The sequence below is a fragment of the Condylura cristata genome, unplaced genomic scaffold (assembly GCF_000260355.1).
Source record: "Condylura cristata isolate star-nosed mole 26May11 unplaced genomic scaffold, ConCri1.0 scaffold00001, whole genome shotgun sequence".
Lineage (NCBI taxonomy): Eukaryota > Metazoa > Chordata > Mammalia > Eulipotyphla > Talpidae > Condylura > Condylura cristata.
Window position 1 is genome coordinate 80,095,532 of NW_004567102.1, and position 21,019 is coordinate 80,116,550.

At 37.8% G+C, this 21,019-nt stretch overlaps 1 protein-coding gene across 1 annotated transcript in view; it reads right to left on the bottom strand.

Moving 5' to 3' along the window:
* Window positions 1-17,218, bottom strand: part of LATS1 (large tumor suppressor kinase 1) — a 30,014-nt gene extending 12,796 nt beyond the window's left edge. Inside the window, exons 1-4 of the mRNA XM_004673930.2 lie at window positions 16,788-17,218; window positions 11,703-11,850; window positions 2,919-4,426; window positions 253-835 (exon numbers count right to left, since the gene is read on the bottom strand). Coding sequence (XP_004673987.1) covers window positions 253-835; window positions 2,919-4,426; window positions 11,703-11,850; window positions 16,788-17,135 — 2,587 coding nt within the window. The 5' untranslated portion in view covers window positions 17,136-17,218. The remainder of the gene's footprint in view (window positions 1-252; window positions 836-2,918; window positions 4,427-11,702; window positions 11,851-16,787) is intronic.
* Between the last annotated feature and the right edge of the window lie 3,801 nt (window positions 17,219-21,019).

Sequence of the window (21,019 nt, forward strand, 5' to 3'; positions counted from 1 at the left end):
TCAGCACGGGTTCGATCTCTGGCCCCCGGGATGACCCACATGGCGTGGCAGACCTCTCCTGGCATGCCAGCTGCTCCCCTCAGCAGCGTACTTCCTCAATCAGCCTATTCTGCTGCCCACTCTGTCTCTGGTGAATCCTCTCACCACCCCTGCACCTCTGGCTTGTACCCCAGTTCTGTATGCATAAATGAATAAATCTTTAAAAAAAGAAATCACATTGGTATGTAGCGCAAATTTTATCATTTTACTCACCACTCTGATAGTACTTAGAATCATGTGTCCATCTGAAACCAGTGCAGAGGCCGAAGTCAGTCAGTTTAATATGACCATCACGATCAATCAAAATGTTATCAGGCTTAATATCTCTATGAATAAAACCCATTTTATGGACACTTTCAACTGCACAGGTAAGTTCTGCTATGTAGAATCGTGCCAAATTTTCTGGAAAGATTCCCATTCTGATTAATAGACTCATCATATCACCTCCAGGAATATAGTCCATTACAAAGTATAAATTGTCTTTATCTTGGAAAGAATAATAGAGACGAACTACCCATTCATTGTCAGCTTCGGCCAGGATATCTCTTTCAGCTTTAACATGAGCAACTTGATTTCGAAGTAGAACATCTTTCTTTCGAAGCGTTTTTGTAGCATATAAAGCCTTAGTATCTACTTTTCTTGCTAGACAGACTTCACCAAATGCTCCTATTCCTAGTGTCTTTATCTTCACAAACATAGACTTGTCCATTTTAGCCCTCTTAAGACGGATGTAATTAGACTCTTTTTGGCAAAGCATCTTTCTCATTTGATCCTGGGCATCTTGAGATAATCCAACCTAGACAAATAAACTAAATATTATATGAAGAATTATCTGCTATACGAAATATTAAGAAATAGCTTGGAAAAAATTCAGGCATATATTTAATGGTTAAATGCATAGTAATTTTTAAAAAGCATGTTAGAACTCTAGAATATATTTCAGAGAAAATTATCAGAAGTGCACTTTAAGGGAGTTAACAAGATATACAGGGTGAGTATATATGCAGATACTGCTGGAGAAAAGCAAGAAGAGACCAAAGGTCAATTTCCCACTCCTCTGCAAGGCAATCCCAAAAAATTTCCAATGTGCAATAGCCAAACACCTATTAACATGCACCCTCATCTATCTCCATATGTATATTCACCCCAAATTGCTTGGTTATATTGCCTTCATTATATGCTTCTCTCTGTGGAATGCTGGGCCTCAAACATTCTTTCATTTTTTTCTACCTTATTTTAAAGGGACAACTTGTTTGATTACAAGGTAGGCTTTTTTTTTTTTTATTATTTGCACAAAGAAGAACTGGGGTGGTGGGCCATAGGTGTGTGTGTGGAGGGTATTTGCCAGAGACAAAGTGAGGAGCAGAACAGGCAGATTTACTGAAATACACTGCTGAGGGGATCAGCAGACAGGTCTGCTGCACCGTATATGGGTCACCTCCATGGCTGGGACTAGAACTCAAGCCATAGTCGTGATAGTGCTGAGACTTAGCCCCTAGGTCATTCGGGGCTACCCTGATTACAAGGTATCTTTTAGGTATTTTGGAACAGTTCAAAGACTAGTAAATGTAAGATACCAAAACACAGAAAAAAAAACAAGACCAACTTCTAAGAAGACATGGAATCTCTGGATTTAAAAGACTGGAAATGTTTAATTTTGGCTAATAAATTAAGAACTAATTTAAGGATTTTTAACAGAAAAAGAATTTTATTTGGGAAGAAGATTCTAGTAATAAAAATGCAAGACTAATTAAAATAAAGCAACCTCATGCTTCTGTTAGGATGCGCATCTGCATGCAAAATCTTTATGTCAAGAAGGGTGGCATGCCAGACTGAGTATAGAACCGTTTCTCTTAAAATCTTACTTGCCTACACAGTAATGGAGGCTACAGAAGTCAGCAAAGCTTCCAACACCATAAAAGTTTAAATCAGCTATTAGTGAAAGTGAAGAGGAAAAAGGAAAAATAAACTAAGACAATACATATAGACAGACCTTAGTAGAAACCCTAACAGCTAAAATATGGGTAAGTCATATAGAGCACCGTAAGTACTTCTCATCTAACAAAATTCAATGAATAGCAGGAATAGTAATTAAAAATCAGATTTAGGAAAAATGTGGTTTTTTACAAGTGAGGAAGTTTTCATCACAAATATAAGCTCTTGGCTTAGGAGTGATAGATGAGTCAAACTTTTGGCTTTCATCAAATATGATAAAAATCATAATGACACCATCATAACATCATAACATCTAATGAAGAGATATATATGGATTCACAACAGAGAATAAACTAAACTTAGTTATTTACTTATTGTGATGTCTTTTAGTAGACTGATTTATAATTTTAGCACATTTTTCTAGTACATTATAAAAATGAAATTAGAAGGGGATACAACCAAAAAGAGATGTAAGACACTTTGTACTAAGACAAATGTAATGAATAAACTCCCAGCCCCAAAAATATTTTTAAGTAAAAGTGTTTCACAAGTGTTTCAAGTGATAAGACCCAGATATTTCTAGCTTATTTAAAAATACTATAGGACAATGTGTAAGACCTAGAAAATAACCCTTGCTCTGGTTTCAATATATAGGGATTATGCACACCTAAATTATAAACCGTAAATTATAGACAGACCTATAAATTATAAAATTATAAACCGTAAATTACACTTTTCTTAATTTGTTACTCTATTACAGGAATATCTAATTCCTGAAATATCAAAAAGTTATTTTAATCAAAGGTACTTTCAAGTTTACTGACTTGTAAATAACTAAAAGTATATTTAGATATAAAAAGTAAAATACCGGAGCTTGCTATTTTAAAATAAACACCAAGTAAACAGATGAGCAAGTATAACATGGACACTTTAAAATGTTTTACCCGCATCATTTCATTCTCTAATTGCTTTTTACGATGCAGACGTTGCTGATGGGACTTGAGTACATTTTCTACATGTTGCTCCATAAAGAATTTAAATGCCTGAGGAGAATAACTTTGAATACGAGATTCTCTTCGCTCTTCATCTTTCTTGTTTTTCCTAACAGTGATAGGTGATGTTGTGATCTGTTTCTTTTCTTTATCCCCATTATCAACATTTTCGTAACTTTTTTCACCCTCATCTTCCTTGGGCAAGCTTGGCTGATCCTCTTTGCTCAGTTTATTTATGGGCTCATAGAGAGGAACAGATGCATTCTGGTGTAGAAGATGTTTTGGATAAGGTGGTGGAGGACCTTGATAGTTTGGGGCTTCAGCAACAGGTGGCATAACAGTCAAATTTGATGTGGCACCCTCAGAAAAAGGACTAGGTTGAACAGTTTGAACTGGCTGTGGCATCCAAGAAGGGTGGGTGGGCGCTAAAGCAGTCTGGAGCTCTGGTTTTAACACACGTATGCTTTTCACAGGCTGCTGAATGGGAGCTGGAGTAATAGCAGTGACTGTTGTAGCTGAAGGCTGAGAATTAGTGGAATGACTTGTTCTGTTTCCTAGTGGGTTATTAAAAGAATTTGACCTCACTGGTATGTTAGGCTGCCATGTAGGGATTTCATGTGCACTGCTCGGGGATGACTGGGTTGGAGCAGATGATGACTGAGGCCACGTTGTTTGAAGTCCAGATACATTAATGTTATAAAGTTCCATGTTGTGACTGTTTCTGTTTGGCACCATCACAGACTGAGGGATATTTCCATTTGTGTATGATGAAGGAGCAGCAGAGCCCCCTGTTTGTAAAGAAGGGCTTTGTCCATTAGTTGGGGTGAGCGGATATGGAGGAGGTGGCTGCCTATTTACAGCCCCAGCAGGAACATTTTGATGGATTATAAAATCAGTCTGACCACTACCATTCTGAATTCCAGGTCTCCCTGGTGGAAAGTTAAATTTGTTAGAACTCTGCATGATGATTGGTTGTCTGCCAACTGGGACAGAACTAATGCCTCTCTGTCCCTGATTGGGAGGATTCACTGGGGATGTAGTAAGAGGTGGTGGAGGATAGCCCTCCTGCCAGGCTCCAGGTGGGACAGGAGAGATTCTGGAGATGACAAAGTCCACATTCCCAGAATAGCGCTTTGTTTGCGGGTTTGGCTCCCATGAGGGAGGAGGTGGGGTTGTGCCTCTTGGAGGAGGAGTCTGGCCTCTTGGAGGTGGAGGAGGAGTGACACTCCTTACTTGAGGAGGTGGTGGGGGGTTCACTCTCTGTCCATTGCTAGGGTGAGCCTGAGCAAATGCTGTTACACCAGATCCTGACAAAGGTCTTCCTACATCTGTCTGTGAGCTGGGACTTTCGGAACGATAAACCACGCTTTCCCCTAGAGGTGGGCCGTGTCTTTGAGGCACTAAGGACTCTTTAGAACCTTTCCAGCTTTGTTTGCGGTTAATCGATTGTTGCACACTCCCTATAGTTAGAAAACAAGGGGGAAAAATGTTAATTCCAACTTTTATTAAATAATAATTCTTCTCTTCATGAATTAGAAAAATCAAATTTTAGTAAGTAGTTTTTATTTAAAATTTTTATTTAGTTTTCATTAGATGATGCATTCTTCTCATAACTCAAAATGCAAAAGGTACAAAAGCCAGCCAGTTTCCTCACCTGGTAACTCATTTCATGAGTAGGGTATTTTAGGAACACACTGGAAAATAATATACCTCTTGGCTTTAGTATTGTGCCTGACTTTTTTCATTTAAAAAAAAAAAATCAAACATTCTGTATATTATTTTTTCACTTAAAAAAATGTCATGGGGCCCTCCCTGGTGGCGCAGCGGGTTAAAGCACAGCACTGAGAATCTGAAGCCACTTCCGTATGAGTTCGATTCCCGCCTGCCGCCTGCCCCAGAGGAGACCACATGGTGAGCCAGACCTCTCCTGACCCGCCCGCTGCTCCCCTCAGCAGTGTACTTCGTCGATCTGCCTGTTCTGCTCCCCACTCTGTCTCTGGTGAAGCCTCTCACCGCCCCTGAGCCTCTGGCCTGTACCCCAGTTCTGTATGAATAAATAAATAAATCCTTAAAAAAAATAAAATAAAAAAACAAAAAATAAATAAATAAATAAATAAATAAAATGTCATGGTATTTCATTGTTTGGGTATAACCTAATTTATTTAACAGTCCCATCTGTTTCTTAAGGTTTTTTTCCTTTACAAAAAAGATGGAAAATTCTGTACAGATATTATTTCAAATATATGTTCAGTATATAAATTACTAAAAGTAACATAATTGAATCCAACAGTGTGACCATTTGTAATCTTGATAGACAGCTGTACATTTCAATATGGCCACCTCCTCCCCACATATACATCAATATCACTTCTAAAGAGGAAAAAGACAACAGGGAGTAATGAACAGAACATTTATAATTTATACACTTATAGTCTCTCTTTAATGGAACTTCCAAATAAATAAATGATGGCCCCAAACCCGCCTCCTCAAAGTTTTTATTTTTTTTAAAGATTTATTTTTTTATACATAAAGAACTAGGGTGCAGGCCAGAGGTTTAGGGGTGAGAGGATTCACCAGAGGCAGAGTGGGAAGCAGAACAGGCAGATCGACTGAAATACACACCTAAAGGGAGCAGCAGGAGGGTCAGGAGAGGTCTGCTACGCCATGTGGGTCACCCCTCTGGCCGGGGCTCAAACTCATGCTGCAGTGCCTATAATAATTTCATAGTGCTGTGCTTTAACTGGCTGCACCACCAGGGAGGGCCCAACACCCAAAGTATTTAAAATAGCCTGGCCACTTGGAAAAAGATATATCATACACTGAAAATGTACATAAGTACTTTCTGCCCGCTTATATTATCTTTGCATCTCTCTTTCTGTGCAAGCATAATATTTCTTTCATCTTCACTTTTTAAATTTTATTTATTTATTTATTTAATTTATGCATATAAGAACTGGGGTATAAACCATGGGTGTGAGAGGATTCATCAGAGGCAGGCTGAGGACCAGAACAGGTGAACTGACTGAAATACACTACTGAGGGTAACAGTAGGTAAGACAGGAGAGGGCTACTGTGCCATGTGGGTCACCTTCCTGGCCAGTGATTGAACTTGTGCTGCTGTGGCTGGCAGTAGCTTGACAGTGCTGAGACTAACCCTTGCACGACCAGGGAGGCCTCTCATACCTTTTTTATATAATATTAAATATTAAAAATAATATTAAAAATAATGTATATAAAATACATTTGTATTGAATACAGTATATATCAAATATACATTCCAACAGGCTTAAATGTTTTAAATGTTAAAAATGAAACCATACAGGGACCTCCCTGGTGGTACAAGGGTTAAAGTGCAACACTATGAAGCTATCTGTAGCCACTGCAGCACGAGTTCAAGCCCCAAATTAAATCCCTGCCAGGGAGATAACCCACATGGCAAGGTAGACAGGTCTCTCATGTGCTCCCCTCAGCAGTGTACTTCAGTCAATCTGCCTGTTCTGCTCCCCACTGTCTCTGGTGATGCCTCTCACCACCCCCTACCTCTGGCCTGTACCCTAGTTCTTATATGCGTAAATAAATAACACTCAAAAAAAAATGATACAAATACTAGGGGAAAATAAGTGACCATTCAATGTATCATTAAACCTACCATATAGGTACCTTACTATTGCTCTTGGGAAGTACAAGAGTATTCCCAAGTATGGCAAAGGTACCAGTAAAATACTGGTATCCTAATACATAAAACATACTGTTAAAAAAAAGAAATCCAAAAATTCCAAAGGTTAACATCATCCTGGTAGAAAATATATTTAACAACAGCTATAAATAAAGCAGTGAATGTTCACCATGTTGTTTAGCACCCCTCCACTTCATCAAGTTTGGACACCATCTTGGGTCTATGACTTGAAAGAAAGTCATCACTCTGGGCAAGCCAGGTAAGTCCTCTGGCCACTAAACTTAAGTCTTACCTCCGTCAGTCAGCTGAGGCTATATGTAGCAAGTGGCTCAGTCGGCTTTTACAGTTAAAGTCCCCAAAACCCTGGAGTGCACAGCCATCTCTACTGTGGTGCCAACTCCCATGAAGCTGTATTCTTCCACTTTCTAAACTGTTCTACCAGTGTCCTCTAGACATGCTGATCTCTCTGACTAGTAAAAGCTCTTGTATCACCAATTTCTGCCACAGGCTTTTCCACCCCCTCCTAAAAAGCTGGTTATCTTCTACTATTTATTAATTTCCTTTCAGCCTTACTAGGGCTAAGTTTATTTTTATTAAGATAGGATTCTATGTCTCTTCATTTACACTTCCAGTTCATTATTACTCCTATCAGACCTTTCAAAGCCCATGTAATATAGGAGGCCACCTCCATTGCTCACTGAATAAACTCACACTTGCTATTCCATGACACTGGTGTTTGGTCTGCCCTAAACCCTGCCAACATTCTGTAAGTTCCATGTCCATGTGTCCATGTGGAGGAATCCTGTACCACACCCCCACCTCAGTCTCTTGGACACTTACCTTTTACTCCACCTCAAATATCATTCCCAAGATCATGTTTATAATTTTGGTATCACTTATTATCTCCTCCCTTTTCAAAATCCCTAATCTGTTTTATATTCTTAGATCATAATTTCTCCTGTTTAACTACCCTACTGCAAATGTTCTCCACCATCATCAAGACCTCCAATCTTAATACCTGCCTCTGTCAGTCCTCCTGTAGTCAATTTAAGCCATGGCACCTCATTTCTTTCTTTACTCTGTGTTGCTTTTCTCTCTCCACAATTCTAATCATTCAGTAAATGTCTACCGAGCATCAACATGCCACACACTGCCCTATACTATCCAAGGATATTGGAGAACAAAATAACTCTGGCCCCATGCAGTCTACATTCTTGGGGGAAGAGACTGACAACCAACAAGTGAATAAACAAAGTAACCTCAGAGTATGTTACTATATGAAGGACTCAAAGGCTGTTGAATGGTAGAGGGAAACAGGAGAGAAAGGGCTCACCTGAGGAGATGACATGTTTGAAGATGGGGCCAAGGTCCTGAGGTGGGAGCCCAGTATTTTTCAAGAAGAGGAAGCTCACTATGGCTTTAGAACAGTAAATAGGGGAAAAGTGGTGACAGATAAAGTTTGAGGGTAATTTGGAAGGTATGTGAAGCTAATAAGGTAGACAGAATAAGCTCTGAGTAAGAACTTCAAAGTTATTATTTTGAACAGCAATATTTTAAATTTTATCTTATTTTGTATTTGTTTAGTAAAACTCTACTTGTGGATAGAGCTAGCTTCTTCTTCTGCCTGTTACGAAAAAGCTGATACAAAGAGCAGATTGATTTCACCATAAATTCATAATCAGCACCTTCAAAATTAGTACCGACAAATGACCTCAGTCCTGTCAGGAAATCCTTCTTCCTTTGGTCTCTATTATTATTCTTGTCATCCTCAGACTCCTTAAACTACCAGATCCATTCCTTAACTGGAGCCTTACAATCACCTTTTAAGTATGAATAAATACTTCCTAATTAAAAAATAATAAGGCAATCCCATATACACTTCTATCTCAAAGTATTATTTGATACTGGCCTACGAACTGGTATTGGCCCAATATGAGATAAATATGGGAAAGGAGAGGGAAAAAAAAACTAAAAACTTCTCAAAAATGTGAGAAGAATCATTTTATATCTGCTAAAAGTAATAATATTAATACTTGGGCTTATATTTTATATGTCATTAACTTTCTAAAAATTTACTTTTATTTTATAAAATTATTAATCCATAATTAGAAATTTAAAAAAATATAAGGTCATTACTACAGATAAGAATTACTTATCTTGGGTCTTAACTTTACCCTCAGACAAAACTCCTCAAGGAGCTGTCTATACTTGAGTTGTTACCTCACACCCATTTAGTCCTCAATCCTCTCCATTATTCTCCTATGACTGAAATGTCAGCCCGTATGTTTTAAGCAGAAGTATGTCTGTCTTTCCTCTTGCCACCCCCCTAGTCACTGAAAGTCTTAACTCCTGTACCACAAAATGTCACTCTATTTGGAGATAGTGTCTTTCAAGAGGCAATTATAGTTAAATGAAGTCATTAGGATGGGCCTAAATTTAATGACTAGTGTCCTTAATGGGGGGAAATTTGGAGAGACATCAGAAACATGAGCATGCAGTGGGACAGCTGTGAAGACAAGTGAGACTGTGACCATCTGTTAGCCACAAAGAGAGGTTTGGGAGCAGTCAAACCTCTTATCACCTTGATCTTGGACTTGTGGCCTCCTGAACTGTCGAAAAATAAGATTCTGTTGTTTATACCGCCCAGTTTGTGGTATTTCAATTTACCTAGGTGGCCCTCGTAAACTAATGTATCACATCACTACAACCAAAAGATATTTTCCAATTATCACCTTGGTTGATCTTTCTTTTTTAGTAGTATATGGCATTTTTGAAGTGATCCTTTCCTTCTTGCAATGACTTCTTCCCTCAGCTTCCAAGACACTAGAAACCTTATTAGTTTCTTTTCCTTCTTCTTCTAACCCTTCTGCTGTCTTTGCAGGCTTGTGGTCTCCAAAGAGTTACTAAGTTTGGTGTTGTAGGTCATTTTGTCTAATTTGTCTATGTTCTCTCCTACAGGTGACCTATTTCATATGCAGGGCCTATCCATATAGATCTAGCTACTTACCAGACATCTTTCTTGGAAAACTCAATGAACCTAAATCAATCTATGTCCAAAACCAGACATATGATTTTTCTTACACAAAATTCTGCTCTCAGGCCTTCTCAGTGGCCTAGGGGTTAAGTCTTAGTGCTATCACTGAGAAAGCCTAAGTTTAATCCCTGGTCAGAAGCTTACCCACATTGCTCAGCAGACCTCTCCTGTCTTGCCCACTGCCCCCCCAACAGTATATTTCAGTGGATCTGCTTGTTCTGCTCCCAACTCTGCCTCTGGTGAGTCCTCACCCCCACTCCCACACCTCTGGCCTGTACCCCACTTCTTGTAAACATAAATAAATCTTAAAAAAAGAAAAACAAAGTGTCAGTTAAAACATATCCAATAGGCCCTCCCTGGTGGCGCAGCGGGTTAAAGCACAGCACTGAGAATCTGAGGCCGCTCCCGCATGAGTTCGATTCCCGCCTGCCCCGGAGGAGACCACATGGCGTGGCAGACCTCTCCTGGCCCGCCCGCTGCTCCCCTCAGCAGTGTACTTCGTTGATCTGCCTGTTCTGTTCCCCGCTCTGTCTCTGGTGAGGCCTCTCGCCGCCCCTGAGCCTCTGGCCTGTACCCCAGTTCTGGATGCACAAATAAATAAATCTTTAAAAAAAAAAAAAACATATCCAATAAACAAACGTTCATTTACCAATGATCAAAGAAATGTGAATATAAGATATACTTTCACAGTCATTAAATAGACAAAATGATAATACCCAGGATATGTAAATATCGGCATTCTCATATTAAACAGGGAGAATGTAAATGAGCATCACCTTTCTGGACAGAAATATCTAAATAATAATAATAATAACAACCTTAATCAAAAAAAAAAAGTCCTATGAAATTATCAGGAATGTACAAAAAAGATTAACTACAATGCTGTCTATAATAACAAAGTGAAAAAAGAGGAAAGGAAATAAGGCAAATATCAAAAAATGGGAGACTGGGGCCCTCCCTGATGGCGCAGCAGGTTAAAGCACAGCATTAAGAAGCTAAAGCCACTTCAGCATGAGTTGGATTCCGGCCTGCCCATGAGGAGATCCACAAGGCATGGCAGACCTCTCCTGACCCGCCCGCTGCTCCCCTCAGCAGTGTACTTCATTGATCTGCCTGTTCTGCTCCCCACTCTCTCTGGTGAAGCCTCTCACCCTCCACATCTCTGGCCTGTACCCCAGTTCCATATGAATAAATAAACAAATCTTTAAAACAAAAAAATGGGAGACTGGCTAAATGTATAAAGTATATAATAAATCTATTTTAATGTAGTCATTTCAGTTATTTTGTAGAATATTAAATAAGGAAAGTTATGCATAGTACATTAAGTGAATAAAGTAGCAACACTTTAACATAACCCCATTTTTTCTTAAAACAAAAATCAAAATACACACATAATAAACTCACTCAGATTTTCTTGAGTGTAAAACACACGAAAATTCAGTATTAATCTTTTTCTTTTTATTTACTTTCTAAATATCTATGAAAAACATATTCACTCATAAAAATTAAAAAGAGAAAAAGTTTAATTATAGTTTCAAAAATGGAAATATTTTTCAGGGCCTTGCTGGTGGCCTGGGGGTTACGTCTCAGCGCAGTCACTGCTATGACAGCAGACCTCTCCCGTCATGTCCCCAGCCCTTCTTAGCAGGGGATTTCAGTAAGTCTGCCTACTCTCTCCACTGCCTCTGATGAATCCTCTCAACTCTCTCATCTCTGGCCTATAAACCCCCAGTTCTTCTAAGCAAAAATAGAAACAGAAGAAAGTTCAAAAAGAAATATTTCAGCTGCAGTGTAGACAGTCAGAGTTGTCAACCCAGGCTGATCCTTATCAGAATTTCTTGCAGAAATTAGGACCCCCCATTGTCAAATTCATTTTGGAATAACACCTTATCATTCTAATCTTAATTTGAGACTTTTACTTACTGGGATACTTTTAACAGTTCCTAGAACTGAAGATCTGATATTTAATACCTAAATGTATTAAAACTATAATAGCAGGGGCTGGAAAAAATGTTTGATTAATCACCTGGCTTCAAGCTGGCATTAATAGGTCTGGCTGCCGCTGCTGCCATCTGTTCCCGTCGAGGATCCTGGTAACTCATTTTACTAATGAACTCAATTGCGGCTTCTATACTTCTGTTGTTAGTTTTCTGAAGAGCTTGTGCAACCATGTCCTAAATGAAGTTTAAAAAATAAACAAAATTTAAATTGTATAATTAATACGAAAAAACACTGTGTTGTTACAGAAGTTCATAATTATATAAGACAGAATTCCAACCCATAATACTAATGTCCTGTTTATAACTACTCTAGAAATCCACACAATTAAATTACTAAAAAAAAAGCAATTGCTCAAACCCATCAAATGTTCCTTTAGTATGTTTACCTTTATGTAACTCATCACTGTTTTCTTCTAGGATTAACTTTTGGGCAAAATCATAGCACCATGATCCTGATTTTCTTAACTTCATTCTTACATAAACAAACAACACACTATTGGATTTTTAAAAAGATACCAATCAAAATAGTAGAAACTACTATTTGTAGCATTAGAACACTTTATTAAGCAAGTCACTGCAAATACCAGTAAAAGAGCTAAGTTGGTCTGATTCCTATCTTCCTAGAGTTTTCATTTTCAGAAATGGAAACTTTACTTCAAAGACACAAATTTAGATAGGGAAAAAAAAACACTTAAAATCGATATTATTGTGTAATGAAGACTATAGGAAGTCTGAGGTGTGACAGAAAAAGGAGACTGTTTAGAATCAAACAGAACTGAACTTGAGTTCTAAGTGTTCATTACCATATGTTTTTGTTTTTCATGCTTAGAAACTAAAATATACTAGATTTATGTGGCCCACTTTTATGTTTTATCTTTGCAAGTTATTTAAAATTTCAGAGTTCATTTTCTTCACTTGTAATACACTCACACAGTGGATGTGAGGATTAAAAAACAAGTAAAATCATTTGAAAACAGTGCTTGGAGCCCAAATGAGGTTTGTTTAACTGTTTTGCTGCTTGTCCTTTATGTTACATGTTGACACTTACTTTTCAGGAGGACTATAGCTACTTACTTGTTCTAGACAATTTCAAACAGTATTTTAAAATGAGAAATGAGGGGCCTCACTGGTGGTGCAAGGGGTTAAAGTCAGCAGCCACTGCTGCAGGAGTTCCATCCCTGGCCAGGGAAGTGACCTACAGGTTGCAGTGGACCTCTCCTGTCTTGCCTGCTGCTCCCATCAAGCAGTGTATTTCAGTGTTCTGCTTCCTGCTCTGTCTTTAGTGAATCCTCTCACCCCCTGCAACCTCTGGCCTGTACCCTAGTTCCAGAATGCATAAATAAATAAACCCTTGAAAAAAAAAAAAGAGAAAAATGACTTTAAGAGATATGATTGATCCTCCTAAGTGAAATAACTGGAGAGGAGTGTGAGACCAGCCAAAAAAAAAAAAAAAAGTTGTTGCCTACTCAAGATCTAGTATCCTTTTCTTAGAAAAAGTTACTGATTTTGTTCTAAGTTTTCCTTCTACCTACAGTGTAAGGTCACATGAAAATTCTGACCCATGAGATAAAGCAGAGAATTCTGGAGGAATGTTGTTATCCTGATTTAGGCACTGACCCTTCTCTTGCATCCTGTATGCTGACAATTGATATGTTATAATGGCTAGTTGCCACTAAGAAGGATAACTCAAGAGTCTTATTTTGAAGATAGATCAATGCGTGTTATATAATCTGAGTAACTATTTTGTTTTGAGCATTATCTGGATTTTCTGTTAAAGCAAACACTCAATCCCTAACTAATACAGCATGGACACATTTAAGGCTAATCAGATTTAGCAAATTTATTGTGAGATACAAAGAATTTAAGTCTTAGCTTACATACAAAATAAAAGTAACACAAATTAAAATTCACCAGGAGGCACTTTTTTTTTTTTTAATATTGTAGACCTATTCTTGTTAAATGCACTAGAATTTCAAGCTGTGATTTAAAAAAAAAAAAGATTTATTTATTTATGCCTACAAGAGCTGGGGTGTAGATCAGAGGTGCAGGGAGTAAGAGGATTCACTAGAGTCTGAGAGGGGAGCAAAACAGGTGGATGTGGTGAAACACACTGCTGAGGGGAGCAGCAGGTGAGAAAGAAGAGGACTGCTGGGCCATGTGGGTCAGCTCCTCAGCAGGAGATTGAACTCTTGCTGCAGTGGCTGCTGATAGCTTGATAGTGCTGTGTCTCTAACCCCTGTGCCACCAGGGAGGCCCTGTAATTTTTTTTTATGGTGATTATAATGCTGGTGTTTATCTTTAAATATTGCTATATTTTAGAATATTTTTTACCTCTGTAACAATATTAATCAATTGTTCCATAAGTGGGATTGTCAGTGCATGTGCAAAAGCACACTATCAAATTAGTAACTTTGGAATATAAGTCTGATAGGAAAATATTATGTTCACATTAGTATGCTTTAGTAGCAAAAACACATTGCAGTGATTATAAATTTATGTCCCTCCAAATCTATCAATCCTACTTAACATTTATTATGAGAACTTTAACATTGAAATATTTAAGATTCTCAAAAATTGCATCTGTCTTGAAGTTGGCATAGCTAAAGAAATAGAGAAGGGCTTATGAAATGCTAAAAACAATGAAGTAAAAACTGAGTAAGGATTTTGAATTACCACATTAGGATCTTGGACAAATTCTGCAATATAATGGAAAGCTACTGAACAAATAATTCAAGGAGGTAGCCCTAAACTGTCCTTTACATCACTGTGGGTATAAACAGTATCATAACTATATACATGTTTAAAAGCAATCTTGCTTAAGGGGGGTTAATTATCAGAAGTGACAATTTTCAAATGTGATTAGAGTAACACTAACATCCTTTTTCTTTTAAAGAGAAAAACTATATAGAAGTTTAATATAACATGTAAACCCCATATATACATATATATACAGGAGACACACTGCATGAGTAACTGACTTGCCCACATGGCTTTAGATGCCATCTTAAATATGCTAACCTTTGTAATCAAAGCAATTATTGTCATTACCAACAAATAGACTGAACAATGACCGATGTTCAGCTTTCTTTACACCATTTACATCAGACATGATGCACCTGTGGGTTGACTCACTGTCCTGAGTCATGGGTTCACGCATAGAGAGAGCTCCATACATACAGATCTACTTATCTGAGCTGATTTAACTGACACAGCACATTACCTCTAAAGGGCCTTATATTCACATGATTTTATAATCTTGATCCACTAGCAATATCTTAAAAGAAAAAAGATCAATGATTCTGTCATCATTTTAGTCTTTGTCTTTTGGCTAAGAGGTCAAGAAGAAAGTGCTATGGAAAATCTTCATTCAAGTAATTTCTTTAATCCTCCAACTATTAATCAGGAAAACATCCAAGGTCCTCTCCCCTTCTCTTTGATATTGATTTTCTGGTTCAAATCCAATGTTCTTAAAACATTTAAGTGTTAAAAAAAAATAGGAAATATTAATCAAGTGGATAAACAAATAGACTCAAAAGAGTTTTAATCTCCCTAATTTAATCATGCCTGTGCTTTTCAGGTCTCTTACTACAATGCTTACTTAGGTTCCCATTTAAAAATATTAAATACATGGTCCTCCCTGGTGGCACAACGGGTTAGAACACAGCACTGTAAGCTAGCCACAGCCTCTTCAGTGCAAGTTCCATCCCTGACCCTACATTGTGATCCACATGGTGCAACAGACTTCTCCTGACCTACCCACTGCTCCCCTCAGCAATCTACTTCATCCATCTGCCTATCCTGCTCCTCACTGTCTCTGGTGAATCCTCTTATAGCCCCCACACCTCTGGCCTATACCACAGTTCTATATGCATAAATAAATAAATCTTTAAAAAATTAAATATATTAATTGGATTAAGGGGATGGTTCTGAAATGGCAGCTTGCCAGTGCTGGTGGTGATGGGGTTGCCAGGATGGTGCCCACCACTGTTTTTGACCAAGGGGACTATTGTGAAAGCTTCCTGCCCGCCAGGGAGATACTGAGTCTCAGCTGGGAAGTCTTGGACATGGAGCAACTCAGGCTGGTTAGCAAGAACACCTATGCCCAGGCTCTCAGTGTGGCTAGAACTTCCTCAGTTTGATGACCCTGATTGTCTAGTATGACAGCTCCATGCTCCAGGGTTCCAGCCACAAGAATATTTTGAAACCCTATGCCGAGGGTAGCAGAGGGAAAGTAACTGCATCCCTTGAGGCATCATGAGGCCACTACACCAAGTGCTGAATGCAGCTCTAAGACTTCTATTTGATCTGAGAAACAGTTTCTAATTTGCATATGCAAAAATGTAGAGATGTCCAAAAATGTAGATACTGAATATTAAAAACAATGAAGAAATTTTAATGGTAGGAGTGCTAAAATACTTTTCAGTTACTTTTTCTTTTATACTTTAAGTTTTCTAAGAAGGACTAGATATGTTAGCTAATATAAAGTATGTAATCAGGGAGAATAAATTTTATTAAACACCTAAACAAAATGATTATATATGCTATGAAAAACTTTCAAAAATGAATTCTGAGGATAAATAGTAGAGACTTGGCATAATTACCATTACCTGAAATTTCATTAAAATTAAACTGAAATTCTTGGAGATTGATCAACAGGTAAATTTTCAGTTTTGTGAATGTAAGAGTTGGGTCTAAGAGTGATACAAACATACTTATTTACCGTAATTCCTGATTATACTTTTTCTCTGAAGTATAAATGTAAACTTCATCACTCTGGAGCTGTCCTCTCTGTAAGTTACTCCACTCACCAGAGCACCTACTGCACATGAACAGATGTCCTTACCCTGCCCTCACCTGTGGCTTTCTTCAACTGCACTTCCACTCTGACTTCATGAAGTGACCTTTTAAATCCCAGAAACCAGAGAAAACTAAGGAGATAATAATTATTTTGTTTTAATAATGGAATTATAAACAACATTCTCTGCTCATACAATATACAGAATTGTATACCTAGATAAATTCTCTCAAAGGGAATATTTAGAAGTGAGATCACCTTATGTCACCATATGTATATTAAGAAAGCATTCTCTCTGGTGTTCAAACATTCTTACCTCATCAAATCCAGCAGCTTGCAAGTCTTGAAACATTTGTGGATTAATTTCTGAAGTATTCCGGGAAGAACTTGCTTCATTTGCAAATGGTAGCAGAGAGTTTCGAATTTCTAGTAAGGCTTTATGATGTGTCCCAAATTTGGGTGGATTTCTGACTTGTCGAGGGTCTTCAGTTGACATTTTACTCATATTCTGCTCAGCCTTAGCTGCATCAGATGGTTTAGATAAATTCCTAAGAGATTCCCGAATCTCTTGCAACATTTGCCGGCTGTTGCCAGTGTAGTTACTGGCTGGAAAGGTCTTAGGCCTCATCTGTCTATATCCTTCTGGCTTTTCGCTCCTCTTCATGAAAACATCTATATGTATATAACCCACACAAAAGAATTCTTTATTTACTTATAGATCCAGGGCTTTCTCTTGAGCAGCACTGAAAAATCAAATCCTTCACCGAAGTTCCCAGGAATGTTTATAATTGTTATCATTGACCCTATAAAGGGAAAGAAAAAAATAAGCAAGCTATAAAGTGATTTTGGCTGGTAAAGCAATGCCACATATTGGTGGGGTACTACCTACACTGTATTAAGAGTTAGAGATCTAGGTCCTAGTTCTAGACTCACTGTTGATTACTACTGTACTATCAGGACAAATTTCTTATCCTCTTTGTGCTTATTTCCTACTCTGTAAAGATTACCTCAAGTAGTGGTTATGATAAGTAATTTTTAAGACTGCTTTATATGTATATACAGTACATAAAAATGCAAGGGATCCCCAAGTGAACCATGTAAGTCAACCTCACATTATCAACTTCACCTCGTAGCTCCAATTTTAGATTTTACTAATTAGACCTCAAGTATAAGATATTTTCAGAAGAGTATTGTCAGCTTATTAACAATGGGTGGGGACGGGGCCTCTGAGGAGAACCTGTCTCATTCCTTACCTAACACATGAATGTCTTCCATAACATATTGGGAGAACAGTCATCTAACATATATGTAAGGGCCCCACTGATAGGGAAATCACTAATTCAAGTAAGCCATTTCATTTGAGATCTGCAAAATTGCTAGGAATAGTTTCTCTGTGTGAAATATCATGAAATCTTACTCAGCAACTGAGATCCTGTTATGGGGGAGCATGAAACAACTTAGCCCATTTTCCCATCAAATGATCCTAACAACCCCACAGAGGCAGATTTACTATCTCTGTTTTGTAGGTGAGGGTCCCAGAGAGTTTGGGTAAAACAATCTGTATATTAATGCTATCAACAGGATGTGAAACATTACTAGTCACCATCTAATAGGCACCTATTTATATTTTCTTTTTAAAATTTTACTTATTTTTGCATAAAACTGGGGCTTGGGAGGGGAGAGGGAGTTGAAAGGGTTCAACAGAGACAGAGAGGGAGCAGAGCAGGCAGATCTTCTGAAATGCACTGAAGAGGAAGCAGCTGAGAGGCAAGCAGCACAGTAGGTGGGTCAGCTCCCTGGGGCGGTAGCTGTGATGGGGCAGAGACTTAGCCCCTATTTCTATTTTCAATAAATGTAACCACCACTTGTGTTACATAAAGATGTCTACAGATAGCTACCCCGGTCATTAGAACTCATACCTACTTTATCTTCTCAAAATGCCTTTCCCTAGTCACCTAATTACCCTTTCTTGACACAATCTTATCTCTCTCTAAAGTTATCTCCTATCTCCCTGCTGCTTCCCCTCAGTAGTGTATTTCAGTAGATCAGCCTGTTCTTCTCCCCACTATCTCTGGTGAATCCTCTCACCTCCCCTCACCCCATGCTCACCCCGCCCCCTCTGGCCTGTATCCCAGTTCTGTATGTATAAATAAAAAAATCTTAAAAAAACACAATCCCCCTAGGAATTAAATGGCTGGAGTAACAAGATTACCGTATGGATTAAACCAATATATAGTAACTCCTCACTTCATGTAGTTAATAGGTTCTTCAAAATGGTTACTTTAAGCAAAATAAGGTTTATTGAGACCAACTCATTAAATAATACCTTTTCATTGAGCAATGGTCAATTGCCATTTTACTCATCAGTGTTATAATGAAACAAAGTTCAACAAAACAAGGTTATCTGCAGGCCAGTTGTACATACAAGTGTTTGAAGATGTAGGAGGTTCCAAGCAACACATTATCTACATGCTCATCAGTGGAAGACTGTACAAGTACCTCTATGTATGTCACAGAGCTGATGTTTAAAAGAATGATGCAATTCTATCTAACTGTACTGACATGAACAGATATTCACAATGTACTCCTTTCCTCCCTTTTGATATAATTTTAAGCAAAAAAATAAACTTCAAAACATTACCTGTAAAATAAACCCATTTTCTACTAAAATCAGTTTATGGTAATAATTATAAAGCATGGTAAATATTCAAAAAAACCCACTATATTCTGTACTTTAAATGGGTAAACTATTTATAAACTGTATCATAGAGTTGTCAAAAAAAAACTCCTCTATTTTTTAAAATTACATTTTGCAAATCAAACCATACATACACATAGATGAATATTTGCAGCAAACCTGTGACAGGATGCAATCTTGACAGGACTCTAGAGACAGTTTCCTATCCTCACCAAAAAAGCACCAATACTTTCCTAGTACAACTGCTAACTAGTTATGAAGATTCATATGACTTGACAACCAGCTCACATTTCATTTTGTAAAAAATGAAATGATTAACTTTGTTATATGTTGCTGAAAATTGTGTGTATTAAATTGATAATTATGTTATAAATGAAATTAGGACATCTTATACTCTATGGAGAAAGCTGGTCCCCAAAATAAGAAGCCCACCCCCCCCCAGGTTTTCCTAAAATATAAAACTAATATGATTGTTCTAGGTTTAACATTTAGCTCACCATTCTAAAATATGCAGAATTCCTTGTTGCCACTTCTGAAAATGAAGATATTTTCCATATCCAGTCATCTGGGACCACTTAACACATCTCCAGGATCAAAGATTTAACAATTTTTTAAAAAAAGATTTATTTATACATGAATGCAAGAACTGGGGTACAGGAGAGGTGTGGGTGGGTGAGAGGATTCACCAGAGACAGAGTTGGGAGCAGAACAAGCAAAAGTACTGAAATACACTGTTGAAGGGAATAGTGGAGACAGGAGAGGTCTGCTGCGCCATGTGGGTCACTCGCTGGCAGGGAACGGTGCTGTGGTGGCTGCAGATAGCTTCATAGTGCTGTGCTTTAACCCCTTGAACCACCAGGGAGGGCCAAAGATGAATAATTTTTATGTAAACTTACATGTCAGATCTTTTGGTATCCAGAAAGTATTCCTTTTAGAGTACCTAGGAATTTCTTTTAGTATTTGACTTATTTGGAGTTTCAACTCCAAGTTAACCATCATTTTATTATTATTTTACGAAGGCTCATTCGCCTTGGCAGAGAAGGAAAAAAAAAAAATAAGCATAATTTTGCTTCAAGATACTGTATAAGCTTCCATTACCATAACACAGGACCTGCTCAACATTAGGAAGTGCAAAAACATTTGCTGAATTAATATACACAAGGTATTTCACCCTTGTTTTTACTCTTTAGAAAAATGCAATCTTTTTTTCATTATAAAGATACATTCTTACTGAAAAATTCAAATATTCTATAATTATGATTAATAAAATCCTTCATAATTCATCTCAACAGAAAGAACAATGTCGTTGGCTGAATTATGGCACCCCAAAATACCCACCTCCTAATCCCTGGAATCTGTAACGTTACTTTATTTGAAAAGGAATTTTGCACATGCCATTAAGTTAAAGATTTTGAGGAGAAAGTTATCATAGATTCTCCAAGTGTTCATCAATGCAATTATAGGTGTCCTTATGCAAGGCAGTCTGGCACACCTGAAAGAGGAGAAGGCACTGTGGCCGTGGGAGCAAAGACTGGGGCGGCATATCCAGAAGCCAGCGATTGTCAGTAGCCAACAGCAACTGGGAGTGGCAGGAAAAACTCTTCTCCTGGAGTCTATGTAGGGTGGTCCTGTCAACACCCTCATTTTAGGACTGTAGTACTGACTTTGGAATTCTAGCTTCCACAACTGTAAGAGAATAACTTTACGTTGCTTAAAGACTTTAAGTTCGTGAGTTTTTTATATAGGCCACAGGAAACTAATGGAATCACTATTAATATTACATATTCTAACAGATTACCATTAATCAGAATAGGATAATATAACATGACATTCTTTTATGTAGCAATGTA